Source organism: Panthera uncia, chromosome F2 (assembly GCF_023721935.1).
Source record: "Panthera uncia isolate 11264 chromosome F2, Puncia_PCG_1.0, whole genome shotgun sequence".
Taxonomy (NCBI): domain Eukaryota; kingdom Metazoa; phylum Chordata; class Mammalia; order Carnivora; family Felidae; genus Panthera; species Panthera uncia.
The window spans coordinates 1,065,341-1,086,750 of record NC_064812.1 but is presented as its reverse complement, the minus strand read 5'-3'; the positions used below and the strand labels follow the sequence as shown (position 1 = coordinate 1,086,750).

Below are 21,410 nucleotides of genomic sequence, written 5' to 3'. Positions count from 1 at the left end.
CCCTCGGGGTGGAAGGCAGAGGAAGGTACACACCTTCTGACGCCCTCTGTCCCGGCCACGGTTGACAGGCGGCTTCATGAGAAGGAGAAGGGACAGGAGGTCCGGCTGGGGCTGGGGCATTAACTGCAGAGAGTATCTGGCACCCAAGCCCGGCGGTAAAATGAATATCGGAACAGAAGGGACACTGCACGCCACACTTCCCAGATCCCGGCAACAACCTGAGGCTGCCCTCCCACACAGCCCAGTAAGAGGCTTCCGCCCCCAGGCCCGACGGTCTTCTCCAGGGCTTTGCTCCTCTTTAGAGAACCCTCCCTGGGGGCGCTTGAAAGGCCACCTGCAGTGCGCCAGCGGAACTGGAGCGGCCCGGGTCTCAGGAGCACCTGGGCAGGGGCCGAGGCGGGCCGTGGGTGTGCCACCAAGCCCCAGTTGTGGGGTCCGATTGACGGTGCGGGCTCCAGGAGCAGCAGCGCGCCGAGAGCGTCTGAGCACCGCCACCGAGGCGGGAGGGCCTCGCACGGAAGGGAAGAGGGTCCGAGCCTAGAAACGCTGGCAAGTCGCACGGGCCCTCTGCGGACAGACCTGAAGGACCCGGCCACCCCGCACACCCCGGGGCCGGAAGCACTCACCCGGCACGGGGCTGTGGTGCTGCCGCGGGGCAGCCCAGCAGAGCAGTCTCTGAGAAGGGTCACACTCCCGGGGCGGCCACAGCCCGGCCTCCGGGCCACGCGGACTCGGCAGGACCTCACACCTGGCGGGCAGGTAGTGGGAGGGGGGGCTTCCCGGGAGGGGGCGGGGCGGACACGCGACCACGAGAGGCGGCCGCGTCCTTGGTCCTTCGGGAGACAGCCTGTGCTCCTGCTCTTGGGGCGGGGGTGGGGCCCCCAGGTGGGAGACGCCCAGGCACAGCCGAGGTGGGGTGACCCGGGACGGGGCTGCCTGCCTGAGCCTTCATCCGAGTCTGGGACCTCCTTTCCGGAGGGCATCGCTGTCCGGCCGCGCTGTGCTTGGCGAGAGGAACGGGCGCCGGACACCTACCCCACGTTCCGCCCTCAGGGCGACCGGCGAGGGGGGCATGAGGCTCCGTGCGGCCCCGCCCAGGGCCTGGGTTCAGCCAGGGGCTCTGAGGACGCTCCCCGCACACACCGGCTGCACGGAGGGGAAACTGAAGTGGGGGACCCGGCCCTGCCCCACACGCCGTCCTGCGAGCTGCAGTCCTTCCCCGCGGGTGGCCAGCTTGGGAGCTCCGAGGCCAGCACAGCCCGGCAGGATGCTCCCACCGACAAACTTTTCCTTCTCTCCTACCGTTCGCGGTGGTGGGAGGGCCTCCTGACCTGTCCAGAGCATCCGCCATACATTTCTTGTTTTGTCAAACCTTGGTCTGCGTGCAGATTTCGTTCCGGAAACACGCTTGTAAAGCAAAGCACTTGTATATCAAAGCGAATTTCCCCCTAAGAAATCATGGAAACTCAGATGATTCGTTCCACCCAAAAATATTCATATAAAAATTATTATAATACTGTAATATAATACAAAATAATAAAGAAAATAGGGAATATAAAGAAAAATAAACAAATTAACCTCCTTTCTTTTGAAAACCTCCGTGGCTGGTGTGAGGGAGACGAGAGAGGAGTGTTATTGTGTAGGACGACTTTCGCCATCACTAACGGAATCACTGCCACCTATTGGCTCAATGGGATCCTTTGCTCTTCATTCAACTTTATCCAATGACACCTGCTTTGGCCTCCTTTTGAGGATTTGGCGGAAGTGTGACATTGCATTGTCGTTAAACAGATTCATCGCTCGGACTGCTGCAGCCTTGTTCGCGTGGTGCTTTTCTACAGAATGTTTCACCGTTTCCCACATCTTACACATCTCCCTAATCTCATTTGAAGTGAGGGATTCCTCGGCCTTTTTCTCCTCCTCTGCAGACGAGATCTCCCCCATAACCTCAGCTCTCGCTCATGATGCAGACCCATCAGTTCGTCGGTGGTCGGCTCCTGGCCATGCTCCTCCACCAGCTCCTGAACGTCGTCCTTGTTCACCTCCAGTCCCCTGGTCTTCCCCAAGGACACAGTTTCGTCGACAACTGGTGGCTGCTGTTCATGAACGAGCCCCTCTAAGTCATGTCCAAGAACGCAATCGGACCACAGTTTTCTCCAAGCAGAATTGAAGGTTCTCTTGGTGACCCCATCCCAGGCCTTATCGATGATCTTGGGGCAGTTCATGGTGTGGAAATGATTTTTCCAAAACTTGGAGGGTGAGGTTTATCCTTCGGTCACCTCGAAGCATCGCTGAAATCGTGCTTCGATGTAAAACCTTTTAAAGTTCTAAATGACCTGCTGCTCCATGGGCTGGAGGACTGGAGTGGTGTTGGGAGGAAGGAACCTGCCCTTAATGAACTCGAATTCCTCCAGTAAGTCGTCCTCAAAGCCTGGAGGCTCAGCAGGGGCATTACCCATAACCAGCAAGGCTTTGAGCGGCAAATTCTTCTCTAAAAGGTATTTCTTCGCTGCAGGACCGGAGGCCTCGTTGATCCACTCAACGAACAAGATACGAGTGACCCAAGCCTTGCTGATGGACCTCCACATAACGTTTAACTGGCTTCTCTACATCTTGCATTTCCTGAAGGCTCGTGGATTCTCAGAATGACACGCGAGCAGGGGCTTGACTTTGAAACCCCTGCTCGCGTTAGCGCAAAACGAGAGGGTGCGACGGTCTTTCACGGACCTGTGACGGGCACTGCGTTCTCTTCTTCTGTAACATACGTTCTCTTTGGCATCCCCTTCCAAAAAACATCATCTCATAGCAGTTGAAAATTTGCTAAAGCAGAGAGGGGCCAAGATGGCAGAACAGCATGGAAGTTCTCTGCTTCTCTCATACCTGAAACGCAGCTGGGTCAGCACCAAACCATTTTGCACACCTAGGAAACTGATCTGAGGATTAACACAACACTGTATAACTTGAGCCACAGAACTCAGCAGGGACGCGGCACAGAGAGGTGAACCAGGGGACAGAGAAGCCCTGGAGGGTAGGGAGCTGTATTTATGGAGAAAGGGCAGAAAAACGGGGGACAGTACAGGAAAAGCACTCCCCCCAAAAGTAGCTGGAGAGGAAGAGAAAGAGTGGAAACACCCACAAGTGACTGAAGAAGAAAGGGGGAAAGGAGAGGGTTTCAATACCATTAGGACTCCATAAACAGGGGAGAGCAGAGTCAGAAATTCCGCAGCTCAATACCTGAGGGTGCTCTGGTGGGAAGGGAGAATCCCCAGGAGCAGACAGCGAGGTCCTTGAGGTCCTCGGGGTCCTCGGGCCACACAGGAAGAAGAGGTTCCCCCTGCTGAGCGGGCACTTGGTAGAGGCCATACGGCCTCCCCACAGGCAAAGGTCCCAGTGGACCAGAGAACAGCCACCTTTACTGGTACTGGAACAAAGACACCAGGGTGCGGTGAAACCTGGTGCCTGCTGTGTGTGTGGTTACCATCACCTCTGAACCTCTGCACGAACGTTTCTGGGGCAAGCTGGCACCCGGCCATTGCTCAACGAGAGGGTTGGACCGGGTCCAAGCCGCAGGGTTCTCAGAAGTGAGGGATTGGGAAACACAGCCCCATCTGAGATAAAATTCAGGAGGGAGGTGCCGCCTAGCAGGACAATGGCTTGGAGGCGGACAGCGTAGAAGCGGGGAGTGGACGGAAGCCGGAGACAAAGGAGGGGTACCTGATGGCCGGTAGGGTAGAGCACAGAGCTCTGTTGCTAGAGACCGAGAACCTTGGAGAAGCCATTTTCACCTCTCCTGCACATGTGCACACACACGCACGTGCCACACCGATCCACCCCAGTAAGCTAAGCAGTGCCACCTAGTGGAGAACCGAGTTGTTACACCAAGCCCATCCAACTGTGCCAACCAAGCTCAGGCCCCAGAGGACCAGAACAAGTCTCTTCCCCTGCTTAGTGCACGGACTATAAAGTGCTTCATAGTTTGACTTCTGGGGGAAACTGGCTGTAATTTCATTCGGATTTCATTCTATTTCTTGGTTCATCTATTTGGGGGGTATTTTTTTTTTTTGTTTTTTTCTTTTCTTTTCTTAATCTTGGATACAGAAAGAGAAAAAAAATTATTTTTATTTTCCATTTTTGTAAAATTTTTTAAAACTTTTTACTGTATTTTTTTGTAAATTTTTATTCTATTTTACCTTCTTCATTTCATTTAATTCTATTTTATTGTATACATTTTAAAAATTTTTAAACGTATTCTTTTTCTTTCTTTTCTTTTCTTTCCTTTTTTTCTCTATTCTATCAAGCTTCTTTCAACAAGCAGACCAAAACACACCTAGGATCTAGCTTCCTTTATTTGATTTTTTGTGTTGCTTTTAATTATTTTATTTTATTAATTCTTTTTCTTCCTCCAAAATGACAAAAAAATTCATCCCAAAAGAAAGAAGAGGAAGAAATTACAGTCAGGGACTTAATCAACACAGATATAAGCAAAATGTCTGAACGAGAATTTGGAATCACGATATTAAGAATATTAACTGGGGTTGAAAAAAGCATAGAATCCCTTTTTGTGGAGGCAAGAGAAGTAAAATCTAGTCAGGACAAAATTAAAAATGCTATAACTGAGGTACAATCTTGAATGGATGCCACAGCAGCAAGGATGGATAAAGCAGAGCAGCAAATCAGTGATATAGAAGATAAAATTATGGAGAATAATGAAGCAGAAAAAAAGAGGGAAACTAAGGCAAACGGGCACGATATAAGAATCAGAGAACTCTGACTCATTAAAAAGGAATAACATCCAAATCATAGGAGTCCCAGAAGATGAAGGGAGAGAAAAAGGGGCAGAAGGTTTATGTGAGCAAACTATAGCACAAAATGTCCCTAACCTGAGGAAAGACACAGACTAAAATCCAGGAAGCACAGAAAATTCCCTTTAGATTCAACAAAAACTGACCATCAGCAAGGTACATCAGAGTCAAATTCACAAAATAAACAGACAAGGAAAGAATTATGAACACAGCAAGGGAAAAAAAAAAAAAGTCCCTAACCTTAATGGAAGACAGATGAGGTTCACAGCAGACCTATCCACAGGAACTTGGCATGCCAGAAAGAGGTGGCAGGATATATTCAACGTGCTGAATTGGAAAAATATTCAGCCAAGAATTCTTTACCTAGCAAGGCCATAATTTGAAATAGAAAGAGAGATAAAGAGTTTCCCAGACAGGGATGCCTGGGTGGTTCAGTCGGTTAAGCATCCATCTTCGACTCAGGTCATGATCTTGAGGTTCGTGAGTTTGAGCCCCACATCGGGCTCTGTGCTGTCAGCTCAGAGCCTGGAGCCTGCTTCAGATTCTGTGTCTCCCTCTCTCTCTGCCCCTCCCCTGCTTGTGCGCTCTCTCTCTCTCTCAAAAATATATAAACATTAAAAAATTAAAAAAAAAAAAGAATTTCTCAAACAAAACTAAAGGAGTTCATGACCACTAAACTAGCCCTGCAAGAAATTTTAAGGGGGACTCTCTGAGGGGAGAAAAAAAGCAAAACAAAACAAAGAGACCAAAAGTAACAAAGACTAGAAAGTGCCAGAGAAAATCACCAGAAACTCCCACTCTATAGGCAACACGATGGCAATAAATTCGTATCTTTCAGTTCGCACTCTAAATGTCAATGGACTAAACACTCTAATCAAAAGACATAGGGTAACAGAATGGATAAGAAAACAAGATCCATCTATATGCTGTTTACAAGAGACCCACTTTAGACCTAAAGACACCTTCAGATTGAAAGTAAGGGGATAGAGAACCATCTATCATGCTAATGGTCTACAAAAGAAAGCCAGAGTAGCCATACTTATATCAGGCAATCTAGACTTTAAAATAAAGACTGTAACAAGAGATGAAGAAGAACATTATATCATAATTAAGGGGTCTACCCGCCAAGAAAAAAATCTAAAAATTGTGAACATTTATGCCCCCAACAAGAAGCGCCCAAACATATAAATCAATTAATCACAAACATAAAGCAACTCATTGATAATAATACCATAATAGTAGGGGACTTGAACACCCCACTTACAACGATGGACAGATCACTTAAACAGAAAATCAACAAGGAAACAATGGCTTTGAATGACACCCTGAACCAGATGGACTTAACAGATATATTCAGAACATTTCATCCTAAAACAGAGGAATATACATTCTTCTTGAGTGCACACGGAGCATTCTCCAGAATAGCTCACATACTGGGACACAAATTAGTCCTCAACAATTACAAAAAGATTGAGATCATACCATATATATAGTTTCAGACCACAACGCTATGACACTCGAAATCAACCACAAGAAAAAATTTGGAAAGACAACAAATACTTGGAGATTAAAGAACATCCTACTAGCCAGGAAGTTAAAGGGGAAATTTAAAAGTACACGGAAGCCAATGAACATGATAACACCACAGCCCCAAACCTCTGGGATCCAGCAAAGGCGTTCATAAGAGGAAAGTACATAGCAATCCAGGCCTTCCTAAAGAAGAAAGAAAGGTCTCAGATACACAAGCTAACCTCACATCTTAAAGAGCTGGAAAAAGAACAGCAAATAAAACCAAAAAACCAACAGAAGACAGGAAATAATAAAGATTAGAGCGGAAATCAATGCTATCGAAAACAAACACAGAGTAGAACAGATAGATGAAAACCAGGAGCTGGTTCTTTGAAAGAATTAACAAAATTGACAACCCCCCTAGCCAGTTTGATCAAAAAGAAAAAGGACCCAAATAAATAAAATCAAGAATGGAAGAGGAGAGGTCACAACCAACACAGCAGAAATAAAAACAATAATAAGAGAATATTATGAGCAATTATATGCCAATAAAATGGGCAATCTGGAAGAAATGGACAAATTCCTAGAAACATACACACTACCAAAACTGAAACAGGAAGAAATAGAAAACTTGAACAGACCCATAACCAGTAAAGAAGTTGAATCAGTAATCAAAAATCTCCCAAAAAACAAGAGTCCAGGGCCAGATGGCTTTCCAGGGGAATTCTACCAAACATTTAAGAAGAGTTAGCACCTATTCTCTTGAAGCTGTTCCAAAAAATAGAAGTGGAAGGACTACTTCCAAACTCTTTCTATGAGGCCAGCATTACCTTGATTCCAAAACCAGACAAAGACCCCACCAGAAAGGAGAATGACAGGCCAATTACAATACATTAAAAGAATTATCCACCACGATCAAGTAGGATTTATACCTGGGATGCAGGGCTGGTTCAATATCCACAAATCAATGTGATTCATCACATCAATAAAAGAAAGGACAAGAACCACATGCTCCTCTCAATAGATGCAGACAAAGGATTTGACAAAATAAAGCATCCTTTCTTGACAAAAACCCTCAAGAAAGTATGGATAGGAGGATCATACCTCAAGATGGTAAAAGCCATATACGAAAGACCCACCGCTAATACCACCCAAAACTGAGAGCTTTCCCCCTAAGGTCAGGAACAAGACAGGGATGCCCACTCTCGCCACTGTTATTCAACATAGTATTGGAAGTCTTAGCCTCAGCAATCAGATAACACAAAGAAATAAAAGGCATCCAAATCGGCCAGGAGAAAGTCAAACTTTCACTTTTCGCCCACGACATGATACCCTATGTGGAAAACCCAAAAGACTCCACCAAAAAACTGCTGTAACTAATCCATAAAGTCTGTACAGTTGCAGGATATAAAATTAATGCACAGAAATCGGTTGAATTTCTATACACCAATAATGAAGCAGCAGAAAGAGAAATCAAGGAATGGATCCCACTTACAATTGCACCAGAAAGCATAAAATACTTAGGAACAAACCTAACCAAAGAGGTGAAAAATCTATACACTGAAAACTATAGAAAGCTTGGGAGAGAAATTGAAAAAGACATAAAAAATGGAAAAACATTCCATGCTCATAGATTGGAAGAAGAAATATTATTAAAATGTCGACACTACCCAAAGCAATCTACATATTCATGCAATCCTTATCAAAATAACACCAGCATTCTTCATGGAGCTAGAACAAACTATCCTAAGATTTGTATGGAACCACAAAAGACCCCGAAGAGCCAAAGCAATCCTGAAAAAGAAAACCAAAGCTGGAGGCGTCACAATCCCGGACTTCGAGCTGTACTACAAAACTGTCATCTTCAAGACAGTATGGTACCGGCACAAGAACAGACACTCAGATCAATGGAACAGAATAGAGAACCCAGAGATGGACCCACAAACGTATGGCCAACTGATTTTGACAAAGCAGGAAAGACTATCCGATGGAATAAAGACAGTCTCTTCAGCAAATGGTGCTGGGGAAACTGGACAGCGACACACAGAAGAACGAACCTGGACCACATTCTTACACCAGACACAAAAATAAACTCAAAATGGATGAAAGATCTAAACGTAAGACAGGAAGCCGTCAAAATCCTCGAGGAGAAAGCAGGCAAAAACCTCTCTGACCTCGGCCGCAGCAACTTCTTACTCAACAGCAGCAGAGGAAAGGGTCTCTATCTAAGGCAGCCTGACCTAGAATGAGGCAAAGCATTCCTAAGCTCATGCTTGTCTGGAAAAGCAAAGGACTGTCCACAGGTGCTTTGAAGTGACGGAAAATACACTAGTTCCAGTGGTGGGCACCTTCCAGCATTCTGAAAAATCACTGATTTCTGTCAACCACTGCAGCCTGAGACCGAGCATCCAAGCATGGGCCACAATTGCACAGAGAGAGAGAGAGAGAGAGAGAGAGAGAGAGAGAGAGAGAGAAGAGAACCATTGGCTCAGTTATGATCATGTGACATTCAGCATCACATACTACTTGTATTGCAAGACGTCGTTCGTTTGTCAAGTTAAAATTTATTCGAAATGTTTGCTTGTCTTGCGGAACACTTGCAGAACAAGTTCCTTGCAACCCAAGGTTTTACGTACTTTAACCTTGTTCTGGCATCTGCTTTGGAGGCTCTGAACAAATACACCAAACCACACATGGCCTTGGCCTGACCCTGCCTGGCCCTAGAAATGCTCTAAAGAGAGACCCCACCTCCTTCCTGCCTGAGCTCCCAAACTCGTTTTTTTTTCCTTTTAATTTTTTACTTTAATGGTTATTCATTTTGAGAAACAGACAGAGCTTAAGACAGGGAGGGGCAGAGAGAGAGGGAGACGTAGAATCCGAAGCAGGCTCCAGGCTCTGAGCTGTCAGCACAGAGCCCGACGTGGGGCTCAAACTCACAAACCGCGAGATCCTGACCTGAGCCGAAGTCAGATGCTCAACCAACTGAGCCACCCAGGCATCCCTCAAACTTGCTCTTTGACTCAAGGTAAGCCCTGAGTCACAAGCCTGGACCCTGAACCTGGCTGACCCTCATTCCTGGCTACACGCTGCCTTATCTATAACCCCAGCCTGAGCGCAATGTTGGACCAGGCCACGGTCATCAGAACTTCATCCTTGGCTCAGACCCGGTCTCCAGAAAGACGCCAGACTTTTTAAATCCACCTGTGTTTATTTTAAACACTTTCCGTAGTGGGTGGACAGGACCCCAAGGGGTCTCCAGTCTGGGGGGACTGCTCCCAGCCCCTCCAAAAGGCTGTGTGAGCCAAGGCCTCTCTGAAGTGGCTAGGTGGAGGGCCTTGAACGGCCCAGAGAGGCTCAGTCACAACAGAGGGGCTGTTTCTCTGCATGTTCGGTCACGCTCTCCTCATTCGAGCCCACACAGGGCACGGGGGAGCATCTTGAGGGCTCAGTCTAGTGGGGTGCAGATGTCGGCACCCCACACCTGAGCCCACAGGTACCATCCCAAGCCTGTGGTGTCCCGTGGGGCGGTCAGGAGAACCTCCTGGAGAAGGTTCAGGTGAGGTCTGGCAGGCTAGCAGGGGTGAGGGTGTGGGGATGTGGGGACAGGCCGGTGATGAGTGGACACATGATGGAGGCTGATGGGCTGCCGGGCAGGGGTGCCAAGGAAGGCAGGGGAGCCAGAGCCAGGCTGTGCGCAGAGACAGACACCTGGAGAGCAGGCAGCCTGCCAGGGCACCAGCTCCCCGGGCTGGGCTGGTTTCACAGTGTCCCCAACCAGACCCCAGCTCCGGAGCCCAGGTGCCATCCAGGCTGAGGTTGGCGGAGGTGGGGGCACACTCCTGGGCGCTTGGAGAGCAACAGGTCTGGCCTGAGTGGGGACGGATTCACCCAAGCTGAAAGGGTACTCGGACAGGAGGCGTCTCCATCCCAGCTCACGTGGCCGTCGTGGCCCTGGGCCTGGAGGATTTGTGTGCAGGAGAGGGGGAGGGGGCTTGCTCACAGCATCTGGTACCGGGCCCAGGGGCCCCTGGAGCGGAGCCTCTTCTGCGGATCGCTCCCCCCACCCCCCACCCAGGATGAACCACAGAGCAGTGCGGTGCCTGCCTCAGACCCAGGTACCCTGCGGGCTGGCTTGGGGTCAGGCACAGCCGGATCCCAAGCAGCCCCAGCGCCCCACGACGCTCCGGGGCTGGAATGGACTGCTCGCGTAGACTGGTGGGGGTCGGTGGGGACCCGCGCGGCGCCAGAGGCCCAGGCGGAGGAGACGCGGGAGGCGGGGCCCCGGCTGTGCGCGGGCCAGCAGCGCCACCTGTTGGGCGGACACTTGAGCCGCGGCGACGACGGCTGGCTCTGGATCATTCTGCAGCTGCCCCAGGTCTGCAGGGACAGGGCGGCTCGGGCAGGGATGCAAGACTCTCAGAACCGCTAAGTACCCCAGACTCCTGGCCCTCCACCCATCCATTCCCCTCCACTCCGTCCTAGCACCCACAGCCTCTCTAGGACCCCAACCTGGCCAGCGAGCTGGGTCCTTACCCTGGAACAGGGAGTCCAGCAGGTCCTGGTTGACCCGGCTGGGGCTTGTGTGATGGACGAGGAAGCCTGGACCAAGGCAAACCAGTGAGTGCCGGCCCCAGGCCCCACCGGGGAGGGGCCGGTCCAGCTCCCAGAACTCTGAGTTCAAGAGACAGCGTGACTCCAGTCCTGCCTCACCTAGGAGCACAGCAGCTGCCCAGCGCAAGGGGTCCTGCGGGCTCCGCAGGTAGCCCTGGGTCTGGCTCAGGAAGCTGGGTATGTGACTCGGGTACTGCTGAACCTGGGGACAGACAGGCTTATGGCAGTATGGAAGGGGCAATCCCATATGGAGAGAAGGTGGCAAAGGTGAGCCCAGGAGCTGGGACCCCCTGGCAAGCCCCCCAACGCACGGCATCAGGGCCTGAGGTCTTAGACCTGCCACCACCTTGGCTGGGAGAGTGGCCCTGGGGTACACGGGACCGAGTGGGTGCTCCCCCTACTGACCAGGCAGTGGCAGATGCGGCTTAGGGCCTCAGGGCTGTCGTAGTGGGCCACGGTGACCATCTCCTCCAGCAGGCCCCAACGGAGGGCGTGATCACAGCGGGCCAGGGTCCACTCTGAACTCTAGGACGGGCGAAGGGATCAGGGGTAGGGGTCCAGGGAGAGGCAAGAGGTGGCTGGGGTGTAGCCAGGACGAGGGGTGGAGGAGCCCAGGGCAGGTGGTCCAGGAAAGACCAGGAAGCTAGGAGCCCTTGACACCTGCACCTGACGTCCTTGTAGAACTCTTTGGAGTTGCGCAGGGTGGGGATGCAGAAGGCTGGATGGGGACAGCAGCGGGACAGTCTTGGGGGGCAGCTGACCTCAGCGGCGTCCCTGCTGGGATCTTGCAGGCGCAAGAGCAGCGGCACGAGGCTCTGCAGCACCAGCTTCCGCAGGGGGCCGCGGAGCCCCACCTGGAGCCCGCCCCGGCCCCGGCGCACCAGCGTCCCGAGAAGTCCAACAGCCGAGGCGCGGACCGAGTCCCGGGCCTGCGTGGGAGGAAGGGGTCAGGGCACACCGGGAACCCAGGTCCAGAGAGAAGGGCGGTCTGGCAGGGGGTCTGGAGAGGCCTGAGGCCGGGCGGGCTGGAGGGGCGGGGAGGCAGCCTGGCGGGGCGGGGCTTACGTCGTCCAGCAGCGGCGGGAGGCGCGGCCCCAGCTCGGCGCTCAGCAGCCGCACGGGCGCCCGAGGCCGCAGCAGGAGCCGCCGCAGCGCGCCCAGCGCGGCGTCCACGAGCCGCGCGTCGCCCTCGCCCAGCGCGCCCAGTAGCGCGGGCAGCAGCTTGCCCCCGGGCCGCCCGGGGGGGGGGGGGGGGGGGGGGGGGGCTCGTGGGCGGCCCCTCGCAGGCCCCGCCCGGGCCCCGCCCCGGCCCCGCCCGGGCCCCGCCCTTCACCTTCCCGCGGCTCAGCGCCAGGTGGCCTAGGCCGAGCAGGCCCAGCCAGCGCACGGTGGGCTCGGGGTCGCCCTGCCAGGCGCGGAGCCGCTCCAGGATGACCTCTTCCCGCAGAAGCCCTGCCGTGGGCCGACTCTGCAGCAGCTGAGCGGGGACGCGGGGTCAGCATGCTCGAGGTCCCCAGGCACCGCCCAGAGGCCGGGTCTACGGTCACCCCTCACCGCCCGTGTGGACGCAGGCTCACCCCGGTGAAGAAGGCCATAGCCGTGAGGCGCCGCGTGTCGTCGGCGCTGCGCAGCCGGGGCAACAAGTTCCCGAACAGGCCTCGCAGGTGGTGGTCCGCGTGGGCCACCATGGCACTGGGAATGGGGCGGAAACGGGCGTTCTCCCTCCTCTGGGCGCCTCACCCCGGGAGACGTCTCCGCCCGACGCCCCTCCTGCCCCTGCCTCTTCCCCCCACCCCCACCCCCTCCCCAGCACCTGGCCAGCAGCAGGACGCCTTCGAGGTGGGTGTGGGCTCCCACCAGCCTCCTCCAGCCTCCAGCCTGTTCCATGCACGTGACCACCATGCGGCCGCCGTCCCCGGTGAGCAAGGCCTTCAGGGCCTCCACAGCGCAGCTGGAGGTGGGGGCAGGCAGCGAGGGGGGCGGGGGGTGAGGGCCGGGAGGGCACCGGCCCAGGCCTCACTCCGCTCTGGTGTGTGCCCTCACCTGGCGTGGCTGTGTGGCGGCCCTCTGTCCGATGGGGTCCAAGCTTTGGGGGTGACAGGGGAGGACGCGCGCCGCGCCAGCTGGTGCAGCTGGGTGACCAGCACGAGCAGGAGGTGTGGGTAGAAGCCCCGAGTGGCGCCTACGCAGCCGGACACAGCCAGCATCTCCCCAAGGGCACGAGTGGCCTGTGGAACAAGCAGCCCATCTCAGGCTCTGGTGCAGGGAGCAGGGACCAGGACAAGGGGCTGATGCTTGAGGAACATCATGCATGCGCTGGGCGCCCCCCCGGGGCCCCAAGGGAGTCACCTACCGCCAGTGCGTCCGGCTCGGGCCCGGCTCCGCCCTTCAGTGCCCACAGCAGCTGTACCAGCACCTGCCCATTCACGCGCTGGTTTCGGCTCAGGCTGCGCCACAGCTCAGCAGCCACCCTGGGGGTGCGGAGCGCCCGAGACTCGGTCTGATGTGGGGGGGTCCCCGGGGCCGGGTGGGAGGTGGCCACTGGGACTCCCGCGTGGGAGAGCAGGTAAACCCCCGCCCCCCGACACTCCACCCCCAAATCCCAGAGAAGCAAGATAACCAGCATCTGTGCAGAAATAGCCTGCAACCTTAACTGCCTGGCAGGGACCGTTCAGAACCTGGTCGGGCCAGCAACCCCAAACAGACCCGATAGTGGAGACGATCACTGTGGAGAGTAAAACCAGAGAGAACTTCTCCTGGGGCAGGGTAACCACAGAGCCAGGGGCTCCAGGCTTGCTGACCCCACCTGGGAGCTTACCCCCAGGCTGGGCTCCTAGTGTGACCCGGAGGGAGAAGGCAGGCCCCCGAGGTTTTTTGGGGGGGGGTGGGGGTAGGTGGAGGGCGGGAGTCACACGGAGGGAATTGAGGCCCTCTCCACAGCCTGCCCCTCCAGGACCAGACTGCTGCCAATTTGGAAGAGGGAAGGAAGCTGCGTGGTGCCTCGGGGCGCGGGGCTGGCCTGGGCCAGGCGGCTTACCGGTCCGGGGGCAGCGAGCTGGGCAACAGCGCACACACCACCTCCCGAGCATGCTCCAGGGCCAGCGCACTCAGTACCCGGAGGGCCGCCTGCCGGGGCCTCCCCTCGGCCAGGCTGGGCACCTGTGCCAGCAGCCCGCGCACCAGGGCATACACCTGGCGTGAGGGAGCCCGCGTCAGTGGGAGACTTTCTGGACCCCCCTGGGCAGGTGCCACCCGAAGGGAGCGAGCTTGACAGGCTGCTCACTGGGATCCCCCAACCTGGGGACTCCACGGCAGGAGCCTGGGGGCAGGGAGGGGGTGCTGGCTCACCTGCTCCTCCAGACGCTCCCCCCCGGGCCTCCAGGGCTGAGGACAGTGTGAGGGCTGTTGCCTGGGTCCCCGCAAAGCCAGCCTCTTCCAGGCAGGCAGCCGCATACAATGCCAGGTCAGCCAGGGCCCCCTCCTCCCAGGAATTTGGGGGGTCCTAGGGCAGGGTGGGTGGGATGTACGAAGTCCCCTTGCCTCTCCCAATTCTCTTCCCCAGCACCTCCCCAGCCTCCTCCCGGTGGTCCCCTCGGCCCCCCTTCCCTTACCACTCACCTGATAGAGCCCCTTGGGGGCTGGCTCTTGCACCCTGGGCAGAGAGCAGGGCACAGGGCGGGCTGTGGGGATGGCAGTGACACCCGTAGGCTCTGCCTCAGGTTCAAGTTCAGGATCAGGCTGAGGGTCAATGGAAGAGGGTCCTAGGGGCTGCCCCTGGTTGGCCCGGATCTCTTCAGCCAGAGCTGTCAGGGTTAGGGCCCCCACAGGGCCCCCCCGAGCCCTGCCCCATACCCCCCCAAGCCATGGCTGCCGCACACCCCAAGCTCCTCAGCTGGACCCAGCCTACGGCACCTGCCACTGGTTCTCCCCGGAAGTCACGCGCGGGCCTGACCTAGAAGCTGGCCCTGGGCAGACAGGACCCGGGACAGGCGTGGTGGCGCATGCCTGTGAGCTCATGCTCTGTGCGTGTGGGGGGTTGGGGAGCCGCGCCGAGGCGTCCCCGGGTGTGGCACACAGCAGGGGCTTGTGAAGGGCCCTCCTGCCCTTGCTGCTGGCAGCAAGTAGCCAGCCTGATACCTGAGCGTCTGGGATCTGGCTCAGCCCACCAGGGCCTTGGGGAACGGATAAGAGCCCTGGCATGCGGATCTGCAAGGAGAGGGGGAGAAGGGCCCTTTACCCCTGACCTGCAGCCCCTCTGGGCGGGGAGACCTCGTGGAAGTGTGCCCAGCCCTGAAGAAGCCCCAGCAGGGACCAGAAGTCTGGGCCCAATCCTAAGTTAAAGCCTTGCCTGATTCAGCCCTAAAGAAGCAGATGTGTCCAGGCAGGGCCTGGGGTCAGGGACTGGGCTGTCCCCATTGCATTCCCATGGAGCCAGACATCTGGGGGATGAGGAAGGTTGGGAGAGCCGTCACCACCTCCCGGCTCAGGCAACCTCGGGGTGGAGCAGAGGCCGCCTCCCAGGTGCCCTTGCTGGTGACTGCCATTGTTGAGGTGGGTCCCCCGGGTCCTGGCGCCTGGGAAGTGCGCATCTGAGAAGTGTTGACCTGGGGAACCTGGGGCGGCTGTGTTCTGTCATGTGGGTGTTCGTGAGTCTGTCTCTCTCGAAGCCTCTTGCTCCCCAGGGCCTCTGCCCTAAATTCTGTCATCCTCACCCAGTGACATGGGCACTGCCCTGAGCTTAGGGATCCAGAAAAGCCAGTCTGGTCAGATACCTGGAGAGGCGGAAGTGTTCTAGGAAGCACCCCCGGGAAGCCCGCTCCCCTCCACACGCCCTCACCTGCCTTTGCCACCTTGTGCCGGACCAATCAGAGGCGCCCGGCACCCCTGCCCTACATCCCCCAGAGCCTAGAACGTCTCTCGTGAGTGGTTTCTCCGGAACGCAAGTTGCCAAAGCTGCCAGAAGCCTGACCAGCTTCGTGTGCATGAGGCAAGGCCAGCCCAGCACCCTGAATCTCTTCACGGGCTCTCATGTGCACCCCTGAGCCTTTCTCTCTGCAAGGCTGCTGCATCAGGAGCCGGCTCCCCTGGGGCCCAGGCCCTGCTGACCCTGTGACAGATGCCAGGGCCTGGAGAGAGCCGGCTGGGTGCAGCCCGTGAGCCCAGCGTCCCCAGTGGCAGAGTCCTGCAGGCCTGGCCACAGCGGTGGCCTGGGACACCTGCACTTCTTTGGCTTTGGAAGCTGGGGTGCCCTGCTGACTTCTCCGGGGTGGGGACCTTGGTTGGCAGGGGAGTCTGGGGCCGTGCCTGGATATAAGACCCTCTTTCTGGCACCCGTCCCTGCCCTGTGGCTCCCCCTCCCTAGTTGCCTGCAGCAACTCCAACAACTCTTGGGTGGGCACCAAAGCCTCCCTTTCCCCATAGCCTTGTCCCCCCCACAGTCCAGCTTCCCAAGCCCTGGACACTCCCCAGCCTTGGCCTAACTCCTTGCGACCTTCAGACCTCAGCACAGGACAGCCTCCCCACCCTGGCAGAGCCTGGGCCTCCCCTGGGAGCATGAACCCGTGCTCTGACCCCAGACTCCAACCCACCCTTGGAGGCCCTGGGGGTCAAGTGAGTGGCAGGCTGAGTGAAGAAATGACACGGGACAAGTTGTGCAGGACAGTGAGTGACTCATGTTGATTCCAGGCAGTCTCCACCACAGTTCTCAAGAGGACCCTCCTGTACTCAGTCGGTCCACCAGGGCCTGTAGCCCATCAGACAGCGCCACCTACAGGGAAAAGAGAGAATGGACGGGTGGCTGTAGGGACAGAGGGCACACAAGGCAAAGGGACAATGATGTGGGGGGGCGGGCATCTATCTACCTGGTATGGTGCGGGCTGTTCCAGCCGCTTGTGCTCAGGGTTCAGGCGACCCAGGGACAGCTGGGCAAAGGCTCTAGATTCAGCCAGAGATGGGAGAGGCCCACACAGCTGCGGGGAGAGGGAAGGGGAGAGGTGAGAGAGGCCCATGAAGCTGGGGGAGCGGGAAGGGAGAGGCTGGGGCAGGATCAGGTGCCAGGGTTCAGTTCAGGCTCATCGTGCAGACTGAGGGAGCAGGTAGAGGCAGTTACCTGTCCCTGCTGAATGCAGAGTCTCAGCAGGGGCTCCACGTGGGCAGGCCTCACAATACAGGCTTCCTGGGCCCCTCGAGGCCAGACCCTCAGCTCCTGGCCAGGCTGGGGGGGGTGGTTCCTCTGCCAGCTGCAGCACATCCATCAGCAGAGACCCTGTGTGTGCAGCAGGAATAAAGTGGGGGGCCTGGGGACTCGAGGAGGAGGGCCGTGGGGAGTGGGAGGGGCCTCACCATCGGAGCCCAGGAGCCGGAAAGCGGCCTTGCTCCCAGGCAGTGTCTGTTTCTCGGGGTCCTCAGTCAGCTTCATTCGGGGCTGACCTCCCACAGACACCAGCTGCAGAGACAAGTGCTGGGACCATGGGAATCTCCCCCCAAACCCATGTCCCCTCTGGCCCACTCCACTGGACCCCAGACCCTGTCTTGACCTTATAGACGCAGCCCAGGGAAGGCTGGAGGGGGCAGGTGACCACGGTCGTGCCGATGCCAATGACGTTCACCTCACTGCCCTGGAGGAGGAGGGACAAGGTGGCACTGAGCTTGGTTGACATCTGCAGGCCCAGAGCCCTCCTAACCACCCCTGCCCCTGCTCCCCACTGCCCGCCACCTCCTGGGCCAGCCGGGCCAGCTCTTCCTCGTCAATGTTGTTGCTGACGGCGATGGGGACTGATTCCAACCAGGGCATCTGGAACCTGTGACGGGTGGACGGCCCTCAGGTGCTCCTGCCTCACCTGGTCATTCTCCATTCTCAGTTATGCACCTCCCCCCACCCTCCCCACCTGAGAATTTGGCCTCAGCCACATGGGCTCTCCCTTCTGCTTATAAGCCCCTGGGTGAACCACTCCCCCGACCTCCCCCCAGAGCCCCGATGTCTCCACTGTGGTAGCCGCCAGATCAGAGCTCCTCAATTTGGGAGGAGCAAATCCCTCCCTCCCTCTGCCCCATCCCAACACTCCTGCCCCCAACAGGGTCTCTCAGCAGGCACAACCCCTCCCAGGGGACTCACTGGGCCGAAACGGTCCTGAAGACCCTACGAATCTCCTGGGCCTGCTGCAGAAGGTCACCGCTGTCCAATCTTATGCCCACGGCTCGGTAGCCCAGCTCCCCCAAGGCTAAGGCTACTGCCAGAAAGTTAGGAAGACCACTCCTGCCAGCAAGATGAGAAGGGTTGGTGGAGGGGCCATAGGTGTTCAGGCAGAGCCCACCCAGGGGGGTGCCTGGGCCTCACCTCTGCACACTGTAGGTGTCCAGCAGGCCCTGGAAGGCCCGGGGGAAAGCCAGGGCATAGGCCACGAAGGCTGCCCGCTCCCCCCGGTGGGGCTCCTGCACCCCTAGCCCCAGATGGGCACACACGCGTTCCAGCCATGCCTCCACACATGCAGCCAGGTCTACCCTGGGGCCCTGACTGGCAGCTGGAGCCAACATCTATGGAAACGGGTCAGCGAAGGATGGACAACCCTTAGTGCATGAGCAGGGTGAGGGCTGGTTCCCCCAGGCTGAGGTCTAAGCAGGGGTAATGCCTGCCACCATCTGCCAGCTTCTGAGCGCAGGACTGCAGCTACCTGCTAGGGTGGCTCAGATGGGCGGGGCATGGCAGTCCCTCCTTCCCCTGGGCAAGGACTGGCTTCGGGGACTGCCCTCTGGAGGGCAGCGGAGGAGAGAGGGATGCTAACCGGGTCAGGGGGCACCTCAGCGCCCGAAAACGAAGTGACGAAAGAGTGAGCCAAGGTTCCAGCCAGGGGCACGCCCCGCAGCTGTCCTGCGAGCACGTTGCTGCTGCCATCGAAGCCTGCATCACGGGCCAGGAGGGCGGGGGGCGTCAGTCGGGCGTCAGACTTGGCTAGAGGGCTTCTGGCAGGCCTCCTCCTTCCCTGATCCCTGTCTCCCTCCTTGGGCTCTTACCGCCCAGGTAACTGTAGGTGGAGGCCGTAAGACCTCCATCGGGGCCCTGAGCTCGCCGCAGCCCCATCTCCAACAACCGCTTCGTCGGACCCGCGATCAGGCGAAGCCGCGCAGCGTTGGTGGCGATGAGGCTGTGGGGGGCAAAGGAGCAGGGGACCTGCGGTGAGGGTCCGGAAGTCACAGCGAACCCCGGCCCTCTTTGAGGCCCTCCACAGTGGGAGCCGGAAGCCGCTCTCCAGGGCCCTGCGCTCCACCCACAGAGCCTAGGGGCCCCACCCCACCCACGGAGCCACGCCCCTCCCAAAGGCCCGCCCCCCCGGAAGTCGCCGCTCTTTCTCCCGGGGCCCTGCCTTCCCCGGGCTCCTCCGGCCGGCGGGCCCCCCCCCCCCCGCACCTGGCGTAGCTGACGAGGCAGAGAAGTGGCGTCTCCAGCAGTTGCACCACCAGGAGTGGCCCTGACACCTGTAGCAACGGCACCTGCGGGGAGGGTGGTCAGCTGGGCGCCGCCCGACCCGCTCGGTCCCGCGCCCCTCTGCCCCCGCTCACCCTGCACTCACGCTGGGGAAGGCGAGGGAGCCTTCGGGCAGGGCCCGCACCGTCACACCGGAGCAGTCGAGGGTACGAAGGTGCTCGAAGAATGCGGGATCCGTGTCGGAGGGCAGCACCGAGGCCAGAAACTGCACGTCTGGGGGTGACAGAGGCCCTCGTGGGCTGGAGCCAGCGCAGGCCGTGGGGACTCGTCGGGGCTGGGACCGCGGTAAAGAAAGGGGCCTGTAGGGGGTTTTGGGGGGCCTTTGTTGGGCCATGGAAGACTCTCGTCAGGCGAGAGTCTTGTCCGGGACTCATCAGGCCTGGGGCGGGGCGGGGGGAGCTGGCTTAGGCGGCAGGTGGCCTGGAGGGGTCGGGGACTCGCCAGGTCGGGAGTTGGGGGTGGGGTGGGGTGGGAAACTGTCCTGGCGGGGTTGGTCTATCTAGGTGGCAGGTGTCCTGGGGGTGTGGGGGCTCGCCTGGCCGGGGTGGGGTGTCCTGGCAAGGGCGGGTCATCTAGGTAGCAGGTGGCCCTGCGGGTCGTGGGGGGCTCGCTGGGGCCCGAGGAGGTGGGTTGTCCTGGCGGGGACAGCTCATCAAGTGGGGGGCGTCCTGGCGGGGTCGTGGGGGGGCGGCCGGGAACGGCGGGGCTACTACCTGCGTCCCGCAGGCGGAAGGTTCGCAGGAAGCGCACGCAGTCGCGCAGCCCCGCGGCCAGGGCGAAGGCGCCGCCGAAGGGGCAGCGGCGGAAGTAGAGCTCGAACTCGGCCTGGTCCCGCGCCCGGCCCGCGCGCCAGTAGCCCAGCGCCATGGTGGCTTGGTAGAGGTCGGTGAGCAGCGGCCGGGCCGCCGCGCTCGCCTCGGGGTCCCGCTCCGCCGCCATTCTGCCCCCGGGCCCGGACTCTGGCCGCGCCCCGCCTGGCCCACGTGACGCCGCTCCCCACGCCCGGAGCCTCCCCTCCCCCGCCGCGGAAACGGGCGGGGCGGGTCAGCGGAGGGGCCCCTCCTCCCCTTGGGGCCTGGTCTGATCTGGGGTTCCCCCCACCCCATCCCACCCCACCAGCCCGCGGAGGGGTAAGTGGCGGTGTTAACTGCGCACCAGCCCAGGCCCAGAGCAGGGCAGCAGGTAGAGGGGATTCTAGAATTTGCTCCAATTGGGCACGTACGTGGTGCCACACCATACGGCTTAGGGAACCAGTGGGGTGCTGACAAAGAGCAAGGGGGTGAACGGGTAGCCTGCCGGGTCCCCACCATCAAGGGGGCCAGTCCATTCCCCTTGTGGCTCCGCACCCTGGAGGACAGCAGCCGTGACAGGCCACAGCCCACACCATTCATTTCTCCCCAACTGTGAGGATGGTGGGCTCTCCAGCCACACTGGCCAGCAGTCCTGGAGAGAAGCCACTAGTGGCCCAAATACTGCCCACGCAGGACAGTGGGCACGAATTAACCACGGGCCTGTCCAGGGTCCAGGTCTCCAGCGAGGGAGGGATCGGCCGCATCTAAGGAAAGCAGCCCAGCTTGTCCCTGGATGTGGTGGGAGGCCTGGCAGGTTTCACGCAGGTCAGACCTGGGGGGCCCATGTAGTCACAGCAGCAGGGCCCGGTCAGCCACTGGGACCTTTGTTCCTGGACAGTTTCAGGCAGACACTTTAGCCCCCATGGGGACAGCTTGGCTGGGAATGGAACCCAGAGAAGGCAGAGTAGAGATGCCTCGGGGGCCTCGGAGGGCCAGCAATCCATACAAGGAAGGAGCCACGCATGCTGTTTCTGCCTCAATAGCTTGAACCGTTCGCGGCACTTGTAAGCGAGGGGAGAGGGCAGGCAGGGTTCAGTCACACACCAAAATGCGACAGAGACGGGGCACCTGGGAGACTCAGTTGGTTAAGTGTCCAACTTTTGATGTCAGCTCAGGTCATGATCTATCAGGTTCTTGGGTTTGGACTCCATGCTG

The 21,410-nt window shown here is 57.9% G+C and overlaps 2 protein-coding genes across 2 annotated transcripts; both read right to left on the bottom strand.

The window, feature by feature from the left end:
- Window positions 1-10,372: 10,372 nt before the first annotated feature.
- Window positions 10,373-15,466, bottom strand: MROH6 (maestro heat like repeat family member 6). The gene is given in 17 exon segments (XM_049633730.1): window positions 10,373-10,688; window positions 10,845-10,910; window positions 11,022-11,124; window positions 11,328-11,447; window positions 11,684-11,851; window positions 11,988-12,143; window positions 12,238-12,399; window positions 12,500-12,614; window positions 12,736-12,873; window positions 12,966-13,150; window positions 13,276-13,393; window positions 13,960-14,114; window positions 14,271-14,291; window positions 14,293-14,424; window positions 14,541-14,789; window positions 14,928-15,128; window positions 15,395-15,466. Coding segments are annotated over 17 exon segments (2,400 nt in total). The 3' UTR covers window positions 10,373-10,449.
- A 913-nt stretch (window positions 15,467-16,379) lies between these two features.
- On the bottom strand, window positions 16,380-20,369 carry NAPRT (nicotinate phosphoribosyltransferase). Its single transcript, XM_049632811.1, is given in 14 exon segments — window positions 16,380-16,689; window positions 16,784-16,891; window positions 17,032-17,145; window positions 17,147-17,187; window positions 17,265-17,367; window positions 17,459-17,539; window positions 17,638-17,722; window positions 18,037-18,177; window positions 18,259-18,455; window positions 18,704-18,819; window positions 18,933-19,063; window positions 19,327-19,409; window positions 19,490-19,617; window positions 20,118-20,369. Coding segments are annotated over 14 exon segments (1,617 nt in total). The 5' UTR covers window positions 20,344-20,369; the 3' UTR covers window positions 16,380-16,626.
- Window positions 20,370-21,410: the final 1,041 nt, after the last annotated feature.